The sequence below is a fragment of the Panthera tigris genome, chromosome E2, assembly GCF_018350195.1.
Source record: "Panthera tigris isolate Pti1 chromosome E2, P.tigris_Pti1_mat1.1, whole genome shotgun sequence".
Lineage (NCBI taxonomy): Eukaryota > Metazoa > Chordata > Mammalia > Carnivora > Felidae > Panthera > Panthera tigris.
This window is the reverse complement of record NC_056674.1, coordinates 6,124,828-6,141,260: the sequence shown is the minus strand read 5'-3', so window position 1 is coordinate 6,141,260 and position 16,433 is coordinate 6,124,828. Positions and strand designations below refer to the sequence as shown.

Below are 16,433 nucleotides of genomic sequence, written 5' to 3'. Positions count from 1 at the left end.
CTATTCCTAAAGTTGCCCATTTCTTAATTGGGTTATTTGGTGGTTTCTTCTATTGAGTTGTTGGAGATTCTTATGTTTGGTATATTAACCCCTTGTCAGATGAATGCTTTGCAAGTATTTTGTCCCATTCCATAGACTGCCTTTTCACTTTCGTGATTATTTCCTTTGCTCTGCAGAAGCTTTTTAGTTTTATATAATCCCACTTGTGTTTTTTTGGTTTTGCTGCCTCTGCTGTTGATATCAGATCCAGGATCATTGCCAAGACCAATGCCAAGAAGATTTTCCCCTATGTTTTCCTGAAGCGGTTTTACAGTTTCACATCTTATGTTTAAGTCTTTCATCCATTTTGAGTTGATTTGTTGTGTATGGTCAAAGATAGGGGTCCAATTTCACCCTTTTACATATGGATATCTGGTTTTCTCAACACCATTTCGAAGGAGAAACTAATGATAAGTGGAGAATATTGGATTTTAGTTGACAAGACGCATGATGCCCACACCTCATATTCCCATGCAGGATCCTCTGGTTCTGAAGATAAATCTCAGTGACTGGAAACCGGCAGAATGGCCTCCAGGGATTTGGTCATAGGAGTGATCTTCTTAACCCAAACCGTGGTCGGAATCTTGGGGAATTTCTCTCTTCTTTACCATTATCTCTTCCTCTCCTTCACTGGGTGCAGGTTGAGGCCCACAGATTTGATTGTCAAACACCTGGTTGCAGCCAACTCCTTATCCCTCCTCTGTAAAGGAGTCCCCCAGATGATGGCAGCTTTCAGGTGGAACAATTTTCCAGGTGATATTGGATGCAAACTTCTTTTCTATCTTCACAGAATAGGCAGGGGAGTGTCCATAGGCAGCACCTGCCTCTTGAGTGCCTTCCAGGCCATCACAATCAGCCCCCAGAAGGCCAGGGGGATAAAACTTAAAAGGAAAGCTCTCAAGTACATTGACTTCTCTATATTCCTGTGCTGGACTATCTGCATGCTGGTAAATATCATTTTCCTTATCCACGTGACTGGCAAACAGAACAACATGAGCATCTCAATGAGAAAGGATTTGCAATACTGTTCTGGGACAACTAATAACAAAATCACACAATTGCTACATGCAGCGTTGTTATCATTCCCTGATGTGTTATGTTTGGGGCTCATGGTCTGGGCCAGTGGCCACATGGTCTTCATCCTGCACAGGCACAGGCAGAGGGTCCAGCACATTCACAGCACTAATGTCTCCCCCAGATCCTCTCCTGAGTCCAGAGCCACCCAGAGCATCCTCGTCCTGGTGAGCACCTTTGTGTGTTTCTACTCCCTCTCCTCCATCTGCCAAGTCTTTATTGCTGTTTTCGATAATCCCAGCTGGTTGCTGGTGAGCGTCTCTGCCTTCATCAGTGGATGTTTCCCAACTGCCTGCCCCTTTGTTCTCATGAACTGTAACTCCTGTGTGTCCAGGTTCTACCTTCCCTGGCTGAGGTACACAACATCCACGAAAGTGATAACAAACGCGTAAATTGTACGTTTTTGCGCAGTGTACAGTTGTTACTTCATTCATTCCCCGAGCTGCCAGCATAATGATGCAACAATCACACCCCAGGAGAGTGGTCAGCAAGCCAGAATGAGCATCTGTCCCAATAAAAAACAATCAGTGGTAATAGTAAATGTGAATGAAATATTAATGCAATTATTATGAAAATACTTATGTAATTGAAATTTTGTTCACACTTCCAGTGAAATAGTTTGGAATCTGTGCAATTAAAACATGTTCCTGAAACAATCTAGAGATTGTGAGGGAGTATTTGAGTGTTGTGATTTTTAATTTGACATACTAAATATATCCAGAAATTAACTACGCTTGGAATTGCTGAAAAGTTGCAAGAAAAGTTAACATGTGAGACGGCCATTCAAGAAAGTGAAGAAAAGAATGTTCTCAAGTAATAATGAAGTAGGATGGGGTGATGGTGGAGTGCAAATTCAGGTTCAGTTAGGAACATTTGGGACTAAGTTATAAAACTTGTAGTTTAAACCTTAGGGAGACAGTAATCTTTAAAATATGATGACATGGAGGGATATTAGCACATTTAAGGCATTTAACATAGAAATGGACAAAGGGACCTGGGTTGGGACAAAGGAGAGCACAAAAACCTGTTGTCACTGATGAAAAAAGTGAGTGGGTGGCAATTTTAAAAAACACATCAGGCAACCTACTGAATGGGAGAAGATATTTGCAAATGATATATCTAATAAGGGGTAAGGGGTTAATGTTCAAAATATATAAGGAGCTCACACAGCTCAACCAAAAAATAATAATAATCTGATTTTAAAATGAGCAGAGGAGTGCATCTGGGTGGCTCAGTTGGTTAAGTGTCTGACTTTAGCTCAGGTCATGATCTCAGAGTGTGTGAACTCGAGCCCCACATCAGGCTCTGTGCTGACAGCTCAGAGCCTGGAGCCTACTTCAGATTCTGTATCTCCCTCTCTCTCCCCCTCCCCTACTCTCACTCTGTCTCTCTCTCTCAAAAATAAATAAACATAAGAAAACTTTTTAAAAAAATGGACATGGGGGGCACCTGGGTGGCTCAGTCGGTTGAGTGTCCAACTTCGGCTCAGGTCAACAAACTCACAGACTGTGAGTTCAAGCCCCGTGTTGGGCTCTGTGCTGACAGCTCAGAGCCTGGAGCCTGTTTCAGATTCTGTGTCTCCTTCCCCTGTTCATGCTCTCTCTCTCTCTGTCTCAAAAAAATAAAGGTTAAAAAAAAATGGACATAGGACCTGAATCGACATGTTTCCAAAAAAGACACTCACATGGCCAACAGACACATGAAAAGATGTTTCATATCACTAATCGTCAGGGAAATGCAAATCAAAACCACAATGAGATATCATCTCACACCAGTTAGAGTGGCTAGTATCAAAGATATAAGAAATAACAAGTGTTGGCAAGGATACAGAGAAAAGGGAGCCCTTGTGCATTATTGGTAGAAATGTCAGTTAGTGCAGCCACTTTAGTGGCCACTAGTAAACAGTATGGAGATTTCCACAAAGTATTAACATCAGAAATATAATACAACCCAGTAATTCTACTTTTGAGTATATGCCCGAGGAAAATTAAAACACTAATTTGAAAAGATACACACAATGCCGCTGTTTACAGCATTAGTTACAATAGCTAAGGTATGGAAGCATTCTGGGTGTCCATCAATAGATAAAAATGGGATATATATACATGATGGAATATTACTCAACCATAAACAAGAATGAAATCATGTCATTTGTGACAACATGAATAGACCTAGAGTTTATTATGTTCCATGAAATAAGTCAGAGAGAGAAGGACAAATACCATATGATTTCACTTATTTGTGGAATCTAAAAATCAAAAGAAATGAATGAATGAACAACAACAACAAAAGAGACACATACTCACAAACACAGAGAATGAACTGGTGGTTGCCAGTGGGGAGGGTGTAGAGGGATAGATGAAAGAAATGAAGGGGACTAAGAGGCACACACTTTCAGTGATAAAATAAATAATCCATGAGGATGAAGAGTTACAGCATAGGGAATATAGTCAATAATACAGTAACAACTGTGTGAGGCGACAGACGGTGACCATACTTATCATGGTGAGCATATCAGAATGTACATAGTTGTCAAATCACTACGTTGTACACCTGAAACTAATATGATATTATGTGTCAACTCTACTTCAATTAAAGTTTTAAAAAAGGAAAAAAACGCAAAAAATGCCATCTGGGATAAACTGGCATGAATTTGTAGAAGGTAGGTTTTTCTTTAAAGTGTGAGGATGCCAGTTGGCCATGTTGGAATGAGGGAGATTTGGGAGGAGCACCCTCAAATATCTAAGGTGAGGAAGTAAGGGGAGGCTTCCACTTTACTGAAATTCACTTCAATGGATAAAGAAAATGTGGTGTATCCATATACAATGGAACATTATCCAGCAACACAAAAGAAGGAAATCCTACCATTTGCAACAACACAGATGGCTCTCGAGGGCATTCTGCTAAGCAAGATAAGTCAGATAGACAAAGATGCATATATGACATATATGATATTGTTTGCATGTGGAATATAAATAAAACCAAACTCCTAGACAATAGAATGGTCATTGACAGGGATGGGTGCCAGGGGAGATGGGGAGACGGTAGTCAAAGGGTACAAGCTTCCAGTTATAAGATGAATAAGTTTCTGGGGTTCTAATGTACAGCATGGTGACTACAGCTAACAATACTGTGTTATATACTTGGAAGTTGCTAAGAGAATAGATTTTAAACATTCCCAATACACCAAAAAAAGAATTACGTAATGAGATAAAGGTCTTAACTACCCCTGTTGTGGTATTCATTTTGCAATATATATGTGTATCAAATTGTCACGTTGTATATCTTAAACTTGCACAATGTTACATGTCAATTGTATCTCAATAAAACTGGGAGGGAAAAACGCTCATTGTCTTCATGGTGGTTGCTTAAGATATTAGAATCCCTTCCATATTGTGGGAGGATGCCAATAGTTTTGCTTCTTTTTTGGTTTTTTGTTTTGTTTTGTTTTGTTTTTTTGAGAGAGAGAGAGCACATGCAAATGGGTAGGGGCAGAAGGAGAGATAGGGAGAAGAGGATCTTAAGCAGGCTCCATGCTCAGCATGGAGCTCAGTATGGGGCTTGATCTCATCACCCCGGGATAATGACCTGAGCTGAAATCAAGAGTCCAAAGCTTACCTGATTGAGCCACCCAGGAGCCCCTCTATTTTTCTTACTTGGACCATTCCTGCTGGGCACTGCAAACCTTGTGCACACTGTGACTGCCAGCATGGCAGTGAAATTGGGGTCCTGGCCAAAGTGCTTGGGTGCAGCATGGGGTGCATCAATAAGTCCACCTCCCATCCTAAGGCTGGTTCATGAGCTAAGAGAGAATTCAGTTCAAGTCTTTTTTTATTTTTTTAAGTTTGAGAGAGACAGAGAGAACACAAGTGGGGGAGGGGTGAAAGAGAGGGAGAATCCCAAGCAGGCTCTGTACTGTCAGCACAGAGCCCAACATGGGGCTTGAACTCACAAAACGACGAGATCATGACCTGAGCTGAAATCAAGAGTCAGATGCTCAGCCGACTGAGCCACCCAGGTGCCCCTTCAAATCAAGTCTTTAGATGGAAGGCTGGATGGATCCACATGGGCGGATGTCATCTCAGGTGTCCTGACAGGTCAGATCTATTCCTGGATATGTGGGTAGGCGTCAGCCTGGTAGGATGTTGTAGAAAAACACCAGTCAAATAAAATATGTTTTACCCTCAATGAAGAGTAAAAAGACATCTCAAAAAAGGAAAAAGAGACCTAGAACCTATGGAAACATTTCACAGTAAAAAATGCAAATGGTCATTTCACATATACAGAGGTATCCAACCTCAAGGGGCGCCTGGGTCGCTCACTTGGTTGAGCATCCGACTCATGATTTAGACTCAGGTCATGATCTCACAGTTGGTGAGTTCCAGCCCCAAATCAGGCTCTGCGCTGGCAGCACAGGTCCTGCTTGGGATTCTGTCTCCCTCTCTCTCTGCCCCTCCCCCACATAGTCTCTATCTCTCTCTCAAAATAAATAAAAATAAACTACAAAACTAGAAATTTCAGCATACATATTCCTTAAATTTTATAATTTTATTTTATATTTTTATATATTTTATATACAATACAAAATTTAAAATATAATATGTAATATAATAATATATAGAAATTTAAACATTATATATTAAATATGTATCTGTTATATATAACATACAAGTTATATATATCATATATATTTACATATATTATACAATTTAAAATATGTGTGTTATAGGGGGACCTGGCTGCCTTAGTCAGTGGAGCATAAAACTCTTGATCTCAGGGTTATGAGTTTGAGCCCCACATTGGGTGCAGAGATTACGTGAAAGTAAAATCCTTAAAAATATGTTATATATACATATATTTCATATATTTATATAACATAAAATATATATTTACATATACAATGGGTAAATTTTTATGTATTATTATACTCTATACATATATTATTATTATTTATCATTTTGCGTTCCTGAGTGAGGAACCCTGAAAACTATTGAGCTCTTTCTATATTTCTATTGAATCTCTGTGTGAGCTTGGAGATGGCTGTGCATGCAGAACAAAGAAAAAGACATCGGATTCCAGCATCCTCGGATTCCAGTTCTAAGAATGGCTTCAACCACCCAGATTCCTCACCTTTGCCTTTTTTGCTTCTGTCAGTCTTGCCAAGAGGCCCGGGGTCTGGAATTGCTGAGGCTTCCTTGGTTCCAGGTTCTTCTCCTCCCTGGAGGCCGAGGGCTGGGAGACAAGGGCCCCAGCCCAGTCCTTCAGGGGACATCTCCTGGTCCTCGCCATGTGTCCACAGGCCTGATAACAGGTCTTGCACATTATCTGTGGGTCGAAGAGGACAGTGGTCAGTGAGACAATCACAGGCAGTTTTCAAAGGTTACTATCAGGACAAGTGTTTTGCTTTGGGAATTGTTTTTTCTGGAGGGGACACAGACATGTAACCTGTTAAGTGTCTGGAACTTCGTGATGCAATCAATAGTCATAACCGCAACTCATTTTATTTTATTTAAAAAAATTTTTATTTAAGTTTTTATTGAAATTCCAATTCACAACCTATTTTAAATCGGGAACCAAGGACAAAAGATCAAAAGATCTGAGGAGGATGATAATGGCTCAGCTGTCCTTGCAGTTCAAATTTTGGAGGCCGAGCAAACTCCATGGGACATATTGAATATGTCCAGGATAATTGAGAAAGGATGAGGCGGACCAGAAGCCTCCCCCTCCAGCTGGCCTTTTTACTGCCCGAGGAGGCCCCGCTCAAGCTTTGGAGCTCACCGCACCAGCTGGAGACAATCCACTTTGATTAATCACTCTGAAGATATAAAGGGATTATTTCCTGTTTATTTTCCTCTGCATTTTTATTTCATTCTTATTTGTTTTTTATTTTGCCACACATCTGATATCATCAACTATAATTTGATGAGTGTCATTTCCAAGCATTTAAGATATTTTAACATATATGCACCTATTTTTTAAATTATATATTGCTTTCTGCAAGTGCAAGATATGTATACACATCCAAATACTGTTCAATTCTGTATCATGACGTTTCTCTCAATTGTTTCTGAAGATTCTCCCTTTCACACATATACCTGTAGTTCATCCCGTTTCAGCACTGTTTGCCATTTACTTGGACTGGACCTTTGCTTTTAATCTCTGATCCTATTCAAGGGGACTTATGTTGTTCCTAATATTTTCCTTCCACTGGCAATGCTGCCACGAACATACTTGGCCCACGTTCTTGTTTGCTATGAATTCCCTGTTGCTATAAACAGAAAGTGAGGAACCAAATTTCCGGATCATGGTTTTCAGGCATCTTTATATTTAGTGCCCATATTGTCCCCTGAAGGGGTTAAACCAATCACAACCCACACTAACCCTGGAGGAGAGTCTTCAATTCCCCACATCCTTGATACACAGGGTAATGTCTGAATTTTTACTAATTACATGCATGTGAATTGATGATGTTGTTTATTTCCATTTGTTTTATTGTAAGCAATGCTGTACATAACACAACATCATATTCATCACAGTCTTACTAACACGTGAATTGTCCTTTTGAATTTCTTATTCAATTCACTGCGGATTGTTTTTCTTTCCTTTTAATGGGTAGACATTAATTTTTATATATTCTGGATATATTTCTCTCAAAGTGATGGGAATTGCAAGTATGCACTTCCATTTTGTACCTGGCCTTAAATTATATTTTCAGACAGAATGTACCAGGTAGTAAGTATTAGTAATGTAGGAACTTTATTTAGATCCTGGTTCAAAACAAAGAAAAACAATTAAAAAATGTGTTTGAGTAATTTGGGAGAATGTGACTATGAACTGGGTATTAGATGACATTAAGAAACTAAACAATAGGGGTGCCTGGCTGGTTCAGTCAGTAAAGCATGTGACTTTTGTATTCAGAGTTGTGAATTTGAGTCCCAGGTTGGGTGTAGAGATTGCTTAAAAATAAAATCTTCAAAAAAATAAAGTAAAAAGTAATTTGTGTTGTAATAGACTGGGAGTCTTTTTATTATCTTTTATATCCTTGAGTAGTTATTTATTAGAGATGAATTTTATGGCTCGCCACTGGTTGATTACAGAAATCCTGAATTCCACGATTTGCACTCAAGATTCCAGCTCCATTTCCCACCGAACCCCCATTCCAAAGGAGAAGTTTTCAGTGGATGATACGAGAATGGCAAAACACTAACACATTTTGAGGTGGCCTTAAAAAACAGATTCACTTTATTTTCTTTAATTGTGTGAATGCTTGAAATTTCCATATTAAAACCTTTAATGAGGGCGCTTGAGTGGCTCAGTCAGTGAAGCTCAGGTCTTGATCTCAGGGTTGGTGGGTTGAAGACCCACATGGCGCTGAGCACTGTGAGTGAGGAGCCTGCTTGGGATTCTCTCTGCCCCTCCCCCCCCTTGCACGTGCATTCTCTCTCTCAAAATAAATAAACTATTAAAAAGGCTTAAAAACCTTTAATGAAAATAAATCAATATTGGCGAACTATCTTCACCGTGAATTATTTTTAGTTCATTGCTGGTTTCACTTTTATATAAACATGTGGTATTTGTCAGATGTACTCATAGGTAAGATTGACTTGTTGATGTTCCTACAGTGACATCCAGTCGTTAAAGGTCCAGGCAGAGTTCCCGCTCTCTTTGGCCAAGAATGGAAACACAGGAGAGAAATACGCCCTTTGCAACAGAGGGGTCTGGTGGACATTTTTTTTAAGTCCGACTTTCCTGTGACTTACTCAGAACGAAATTATCAGCGAGAAGAATACTGACAATACATGTTTTCCAACGATATGGAAGAAATCTTTCTGATAAACCTACCTAATTCCTGTACTCTTGGGAAGAAGGAACACAAATCCAGTAAGGTCTTAACTAGCTGTGGGTGGGAGTTGGACCAGAAGTAAGACAGGGAGGGGTCCCCAGCCTTCCAGTCCCTCTGCCCCTCTGGCTTTGTTGTCCCGCTTTTTGTCACCACGACAGGCCCCTGCAAAAGGCTCCCCTTGGCTGCGTGGGGCCCCCCCACAGGAAGCACGAGCGGCCACGTTCCATCTCTCGCGAGAGCCCAGGTTCCCGAGCGGCAGGAAGGTGGAATTTTTCCAGCCAATAGGAGCGAGCCACGCCCTGCGTGGGCGCCTATAAAAGGCAGGTGCCAGCGGCCAGTCTGCACTTGGGAGACCTGGCGGTGCAGGGAGAAGGCCGTCCCCGGGGGCTTCCAGATGGACTCTGGAACTGAAGGCTCAGAGCCCCGCAGCTCATCCGTGCGACACCCCACTGACCGGCCGCCCTGCCACCAGAACTCGTTCACAGAAAGCGGCCCAGATGTGGAGGAGAAAGCACTGGAAGGGAAAGAGGAGACGTTACTGTCGCCGTTGAGAGAGAGCCGCACCCAAAGGCGAGGTAGGAGTCGGGTGGTTTGTGTGGGGGGGCTGGAAGGAGGGGTAGGGGTCAGGGTTGTATTCGGAAATCGGTGGCAGGGAGCATCACCCAGCTCCAGGGAGGCTTTGAGAAACGGGGCATTGACCCCCCGGGCCCAACTTGCTCAGGTTCACCTCGGACCCTGGCTGAACAGGCTGTGTTGAGAGAACCGTCCACAAATCGGGGTCTGGGATGGACTAGAGGGTTCTGCGGGCCTCGAGAGAGGCCACTGGCGCAAACGGCCTCTTTTCCCCCAGGGCCAGAGCCCAAGACCGAGGAGGAGGATCCCAGGGAAAGTGAGCCCAAAAGGGACAGCTGCATTTCCGGATCAGGTGAGAGCTGGTTTTGCTGGGGAGGGGGCACAGGACGTGGGGCGGCTCAGTCTCCCCGGTCAGGGAACTGGAGCTCGGTGGCACCCTCGCACATCCTGGGCTCTAGGAAGAGCTGGGAGCCTGGCCTTGGTTGCCAGCCCCGGTCCTCGCGTGTGCAGGACGGATTAGGGCCGCGAGGGGTCGGCCCGAGGCGGTCACAGAACCTCTGGCTTTGTCCGCAGAATCGGAAGGCTGCTCCAGTTGGGAGGGCTCCGGCAAGAGGAAAGTCACTTCCAGCGACAGCACCTGCCCCCCGGCAGCAGGTAGGATCTTGCTTTGGGGCGGAGGTGCGCGGAGAGGAAGGCAGGTCAGGCACGCGGGGCGTGGGCACAGAGGGTTGTTGAGGGGCTGCATCGGGTGAGGAGGCCCTGGAAGCCAGGGAGCTCTGGGGGACCCGTGCCGGGCCTGGCCTCGCCTCGTCCCGGAGCCGGGGCAGGAAGGCTTGGGAGACCGGCGGGGTTCACCCGAGGGGGTGGGGTCCCCGGGACTCCAGCTGGCGGGGCGCTAGGCCACGTGCTGCCTCCGCAGGGGCCTCTCCAGCAGGGGAGCGCAGTGTGACTCCGGGAAAGAGGAAACGGACGACGCCGGACTCGGGCCAGGGCAGCGAGAGCGAGGAGACCGCGGGTGCCCGGCGCAGGAGACGCGGGGCGCGGGGCGCCGGGCGCGGCCGGCGGAGCAGGCGCAGGTCCCCGGGAGACCGGCCGCCCCCACTTCGGAAGAGGCTGGTGACCGCCGTGCGCGCCCTGTCTGAGGCGGTCCGTCAGGACGTGGCCGGGGCGTGGGAGCAGCGGGAGCGTTCCCCGCTGACCTGGGAGCAGCGCTCGGGGCTCGGGCGGCTCTGGGCGGCTCTGGGCGCGGCCTTGCAGACCGTCTACACCATGGCCAACCAGGCGGCCTACGTCTTCCCTGCAGAGAGCTGGCTCGTCCCAGCCCCGCCGCCGGGCCCCCGGGCTCCAGCTGGGGATACAGGAGAAGCCCGGGGCTCCCCCCGCGACGGACACGGGGCCTCCCCTCCGCGGGTCGGGAGGGAAGCCGCCCGCGCTCCGTCAGGCACCCGCGCTGCCGCAGAGCTGCGCGCGCAGCCCCCGGGGCGAGACCAAGGCCCTGCTACCGCCCACACTGCGGGTACCGCGCGTGTCAGACTTGGGGCGCTCGGAGCAAAGGCACTGCCAACACCGAGTGCGGAGCTGACGAGCTCGCGTCCGATTTCGTGTTAGGCACTGTGGTGTGTTTTGAGGGTCTTAGGACGGCCGAGCATTATTTCATGATGAGAACAGGTATCGAGGTGTAATTCCTATGTTGTTGCCCACGTCTGGCCAAGTAAACATACTTCTCTCCTCCCCTTTGATCCGAAAAGGCGCTAAGTCTTGGGTCCCCTGCCTCCAGTCTTGGAGGACTGAAGCCACAGGCCTGGGGGAGCATCTATGTGGCGGGATGGTTGTACTGTTCGGTTTGGTGAAGTCACCATGTCGGTTTGCCCTTCGCTTTTCAGTTACTTTTCAGTTACTATATGAAACCTGGTTCAAGATACATTAGTGTTATTGACCGTATGTGCTTATTCTCACAGCTGGCTCATATGCCAAATTTTAAATTTTCTTCTATTTTGCAGATTTCAAGTTATCCTATTTATGAGAGGATATTAAATCCAAGATAGATGCTGTCATTTTGTATATATTTTATGTACTTTCCAATTTGTATTTTACACTGGGATGATGTAGTCTTTCATCTATAAATGTGCAGAATTTTATGTAAGAAAAATAAACCTTTTTCCGTATTGTCTTGTCCTTTGGTTCCTAATTTCTACATAACAGCGATAAAATAAAAATGCTCATGGATTGTAGGTCTTAGATAATTTCATATTTATCTAGATGGAGTTTGTTTTATGGCAAGTGAGGGTTAGGAAGGAGGCTGTTTTCTTTTCACCTCTACTGCATTTCCACCTTGACTTTCCTACACCTAGCAGCTCTTATTATAGGACGGGGATAGCAGTTAATTATCCCACTGAATGGGGCAATTCAATTATAACATATTATAAATCAGTTTGAACCCATGCCCTGGCTTCAAATTATACAAAACAAGTGCCTGCATGTGTACAAAAAATTACAATTGGCAAGTTACATTTGGGGATTGGAGGTGCTATTACCAAAGGATGAAAAATAAAATTTTAAAATAATAAAATAATACAACAAAATAAAATAAAAAACAGAACACCTGGGAATAAATCCAATAAAAATGTATCAAGTGTATATGAGAAACCATATAAGATTTCAGAAATATATGAAAGTAGACATAAACAAATATAAAATCACATCATTGTTCTTAGGTAGAAAAACTCCATATTATCAAACATCAATTGTCCCTAAGCTAATTTATAAATTTAATTTGTTTCTGAAACAGATACCACCAGTTCCTTATTGAATCCAAGCATGTTATTACAAAAAAAAAAAATCCCTACAGCTGAAAATACAAATAAAAATATTCAAGAAAACTCTGAAAAAGAAAAAAAGATGAGGGTAAACTTTTAGTTAAGCAAGAGCTCCAGAGATCTCCTGTACAACATTGCACATATAGTCATCAATGTATTTGTACACTTAAAAATCCATTAAGAGTGGGGCAAGTGGACATGCACCCCAATGTTTAGAGCAGCGCTATGGACAATAGCCAAATTATGGAAAGAGCCCAAATGTCCATTGACTGATGAAGGATAAAGAAGTGGTATATATATATGCAATGGAGTACTACTCAGCAATCAAGAAGAATGAAATCTTGCCGTTTGAAACAATTTGGATGGAACTAGAGTGTATTATGCCAAGCAACATAAATGAGAGAAAAACAAACATGATTTCACTCATGTGGAATTTGAGAAACTCAACAGATGAACATAGGGGAAAGGAAGGGAAATTAAGATAAAAACCAAGAGGGAGGCAAACCATAAGGGACTCTTAAGTACAGAGAACAAACTGAGGGTTGCTGGAGAAGGGGTGTGTGGGGAATAGGTTTTGGGTGATGGGCATGAAGGAGGGCACTTTTTGGGATGAGCACTGGGTGCTATGTGTAAGAGATGAGTCACTGGGTTCTACTCTTGAAGCCAAGACTACACTTATGTTAACTAAAATTTAAAAAATAAAGAGGGGTGCGTCTGGTGACTTAGTTAAGCGTCTGACTTTGGCTCAGGTCATGATCTCATAGTTCATGAATTTGAGTCTGCATTGGGCTCTTTGCTGTCAGCAAGGAGCCCACTTCAGATCTTCTGTCCCCCTCTCTCTCTGCCCCTCCGCAGCTCATGCTCTGTCCCTCTCTCTCAAAAACAAACATTTTTAAAAATCCATTATAGGGTAGATCTCATTTTTAAGTATTCTGAAAAACAAAGAAAAAAGAAAAAATGGATAGGCAGCTCTATGAAACATGTTTCTTAAATAAGACTGATAGATGAGTAGAGATAAGAATTGAAAAATAGACCAAAGTATATGAGGTTAATAAGCAATGAGAAATTCGGGATGACATCATTAATACTTGGGGTTTGGTAGTTGATATTACTTGATATTACTATCACAAAGGTAAGAAATTGATTTACTCTTCACATCCTATAATAAGGTAAAGGTCCAATGAAAAGTACAACTGCATGTTAAAAAACAAAAAGCTTATTTTCATTGCAGACTCTGCCTATTAAATGGAAATCAAAAATACACTCACTCCTTCCTGTTAGAACAGTTGGCTCAGTGTGAAGGTCATGGCAGTCAGTACATGCAGGAGGGAGGCAGCCAGATCTTAAGGTCTGGGTTTATGATTCTGCAACCTCCCCTTCCTGAAGAAATAATCATTTCATCCAGAACTCCAGTGAGAGCACAGGTTTGGGGAACTGAGAATATTGAAAAGCTTTTCTTCCTCCCAGTTGCTACTTGCCAAAAACCAATTATAAGTTCCAAATTAGCATCTCTCAGGTGTTTGCGAGAAGCTCTCTCTTTTCCACAAGCCCCGGAGGTAGACAAGTGTTCAAGAGGAGGGCAGGAAATGCTGAGGTCTGATAGATGAGGGACTGTTGAGGAAACACTTGAATTTCAATGGATTCTCTGCTCTCTTGAGAAATTCTACCCCAAATATAGTTGTTTCTAATATTCAGACCACTCAGGTGACCTATCATATAAGTTATAAGCATAGAAATGAAATCAAAGTATATGCAAAGGATTTTCAGAGTTACAATCAAAGAACATGCCAACAATGATTTACATCAGGGATCACTGGATTATTTGCACAACTCAGTGCCAATATATTTGGAAGTGTACATGACGTGGAAATTTGTTAGGAAGATATGCTTTACCAATATTGATCTCCCTAGTGTTAACAGGAAGTCTAAACAGAACAATATCTACAAAAAGGGAGAAGTTTTTGAGACCCTCACAAATAAAAGCACCAGGATCAGATGATGAAATGGGCAGATTCAATAATTCCTTTAATGCTCAGATAAGACAATACTCATTTAAATTAATTTTTAAGATGTTTAAATTTATTTTGAGAGAAAAAGAGAGAGCGATAGAGTATAAGCATGCAAGTGGGGGAGGGGGGCAGAGAGAAAGGGAGAGAGAGAATCCCAAGCAGGTCCGGACTGTCAGTGCAGAGCCTGACACAGTGCTGAGTATCACCAAATGTGAGATCAGGTCCTGAGCCAAAATCCAGAGTCGGAGGTGTAACCAACTGAGCCACCCAGGGGCCCCAATACTCATTTAAATAGCATTTGATGGTTATATCTTTCCACGCCTGTATTTTTGCTGAGTTTTCAGTCATCAGCTCTAATTGCCTTTATTATTAAAAAAATTTTTTTTTACATTTATTTATTTTTGAGAGACAGAGCACAAGTTGGGGGAGGTGCAGAGAGAGAAGGAGACACAGAATCCCAAGCAGGCTCCAGGCTCTGAATCGTCAGCACAGAGCCCGATGCGGGGCTTGAACTCACAAACCGTGAGATCAGGACCTGAGCCGAAGTCAGATGCTTAACCGACTGAACCACCCAGGCGCCCCTAATTGACTTTATTATTAAGAAACATGAGTTCAAACTAATCCTTTGTTTTCCCTACCATAAATACACAAATACTCCCCATGTCTAAGTCAGACATTAGAACCATAATGGTGGACAATCCTTAGTTCACAAATACAAATACATACACATTACACATAGATGCAAACACATGTGCATATGCACAACATAATACTCAAATGCACAGCCATATACCCTCACACAATCACACCCTCATACACTCCATAGCAAACTCACTCATGCACATGCTCATCAAACACAAGCACACACATTTACACACTCGCCTGTACTCCCACATTCCCAGTCCCGTGTGATTATATTCAAAGGGTCTGCATGCACATGTGTATCTCGACAATGTGCTCATATGTTGGAAGAATACAGGCATCTCCTGACCTTGGATGCCAGACAGTAGAGGCACTTTCCACCTCTTTTACTTCTTCCATCCCTACAACAACCCCAAAGATGATTATTTACCACGTGAAATGTCTTAAACTGCTGTGAGCATTGCCACTGCAGGTCCAGGAGAATGGGGCCGAGTTGGAAGGTTGCAGGTGTGTTAGAGCAGGGTCCAAATGAGGCCAGAGGGCGGGGGTTATAGGCAGTGTGCAGAGAGCATGGGAGCGCGGAGGAATAGATGGAAAACTCTTCAAAGGCATATGATGCCATAGTACTTGGTAAATACAGATAGGGACAGAAAAGCAAGGGGGAAAGGCTAAAATGCACCCTGAAGTATGGGGTCAAAGTCAGGGACATCAGTATGAGCACAGAGTTGGCTGTAGATACGCAAGTAAAATCACTATGAAAAATAATTCAGTAAGCTAATAGGATATAATATTGATATACAAAAAAAAAAAGGGCTCATGAAATAAATAGCTTTAAAAAAATAAAATGAAATAAACTGACCAGGAATGAACCTAACAACAATGTGTAAAGCCAATATGTAGGAAAAAAATAAAACATTCCTGAAATATATGAAAGTAGAAGTAAATGAATGTAAATTTATATAATGTTCTTGGGTAGAAAAACTCATTATAAAAAGGTCAATTCTCCTTAAGCCAATTTATAAATTTAATTGGATCCTGATATAGATACCATCAGTTAGTTTTCCAAACTAGCAGTGTTATTGCAAAAACCTTACAGAATAATGAATAAGAATAGCCACAAAAACTCTAAACAAAACAAGACAAAAAAAAAAAAAAACACCAAAATGAGTATGGTTATCCTCCTGAGATGTTTATTTATGAACAGGGTATTGTATCAGTGAAGTTAAAAATTCAGAAGTATGTCAAAGTGCACAAGAAAAGTTAATAACCAGTAAAAACTAAAGTGGGGATGACATCATTAATGCTTGGTATTTGGGAAATGGGAATTCCTATCAAAGTGTCCATAAATGGTCTTTTCTCTACATCCTACAGAAAAATAAAGGTCAAACAAAGAAGTCTATAGGGTAAAAAATAATTAAAACATGGTTAAATTCCTCA

The 16,433-nt window shown here is 42.8% G+C and overlaps 2 protein-coding genes across 2 annotated transcripts; both read left to right on the top strand.

The window, feature by feature from the left end:
• Positions 1-463: 463 nt before the first annotated feature.
• On the top strand, positions 464-1,505 carry LOC107178983 (vomeronasal type-1 receptor 4-like). The gene has a single exon (XM_015534648.2). The coding sequence runs from the start codon at positions 564-566 to the stop codon at positions 1,503-1,505; it is 942 nt and encodes a 313-aa protein (XP_015390134.2). The 5' UTR covers positions 464-563.
• A 7,810-nt stretch (positions 1,506-9,315) lies between these two features.
• On the top strand, positions 9,316-11,655 carry LOC122234312 (protein FRG2-like-1). Its single transcript, XM_042970241.1, has 4 exons — positions 9,316-9,531; positions 9,807-9,881; positions 10,103-10,183; positions 10,449-11,655. Exons 1-4 carry the CDS (start codon positions 9,351-9,353, stop codon positions 11,135-11,137), a joined length of 1,026 nt encoding a protein of 341 aa, XP_042826175.1. The 5' UTR covers positions 9,316-9,350; the 3' UTR covers positions 11,138-11,655.
• Positions 11,656-16,433: the final 4,778 nt, after the last annotated feature.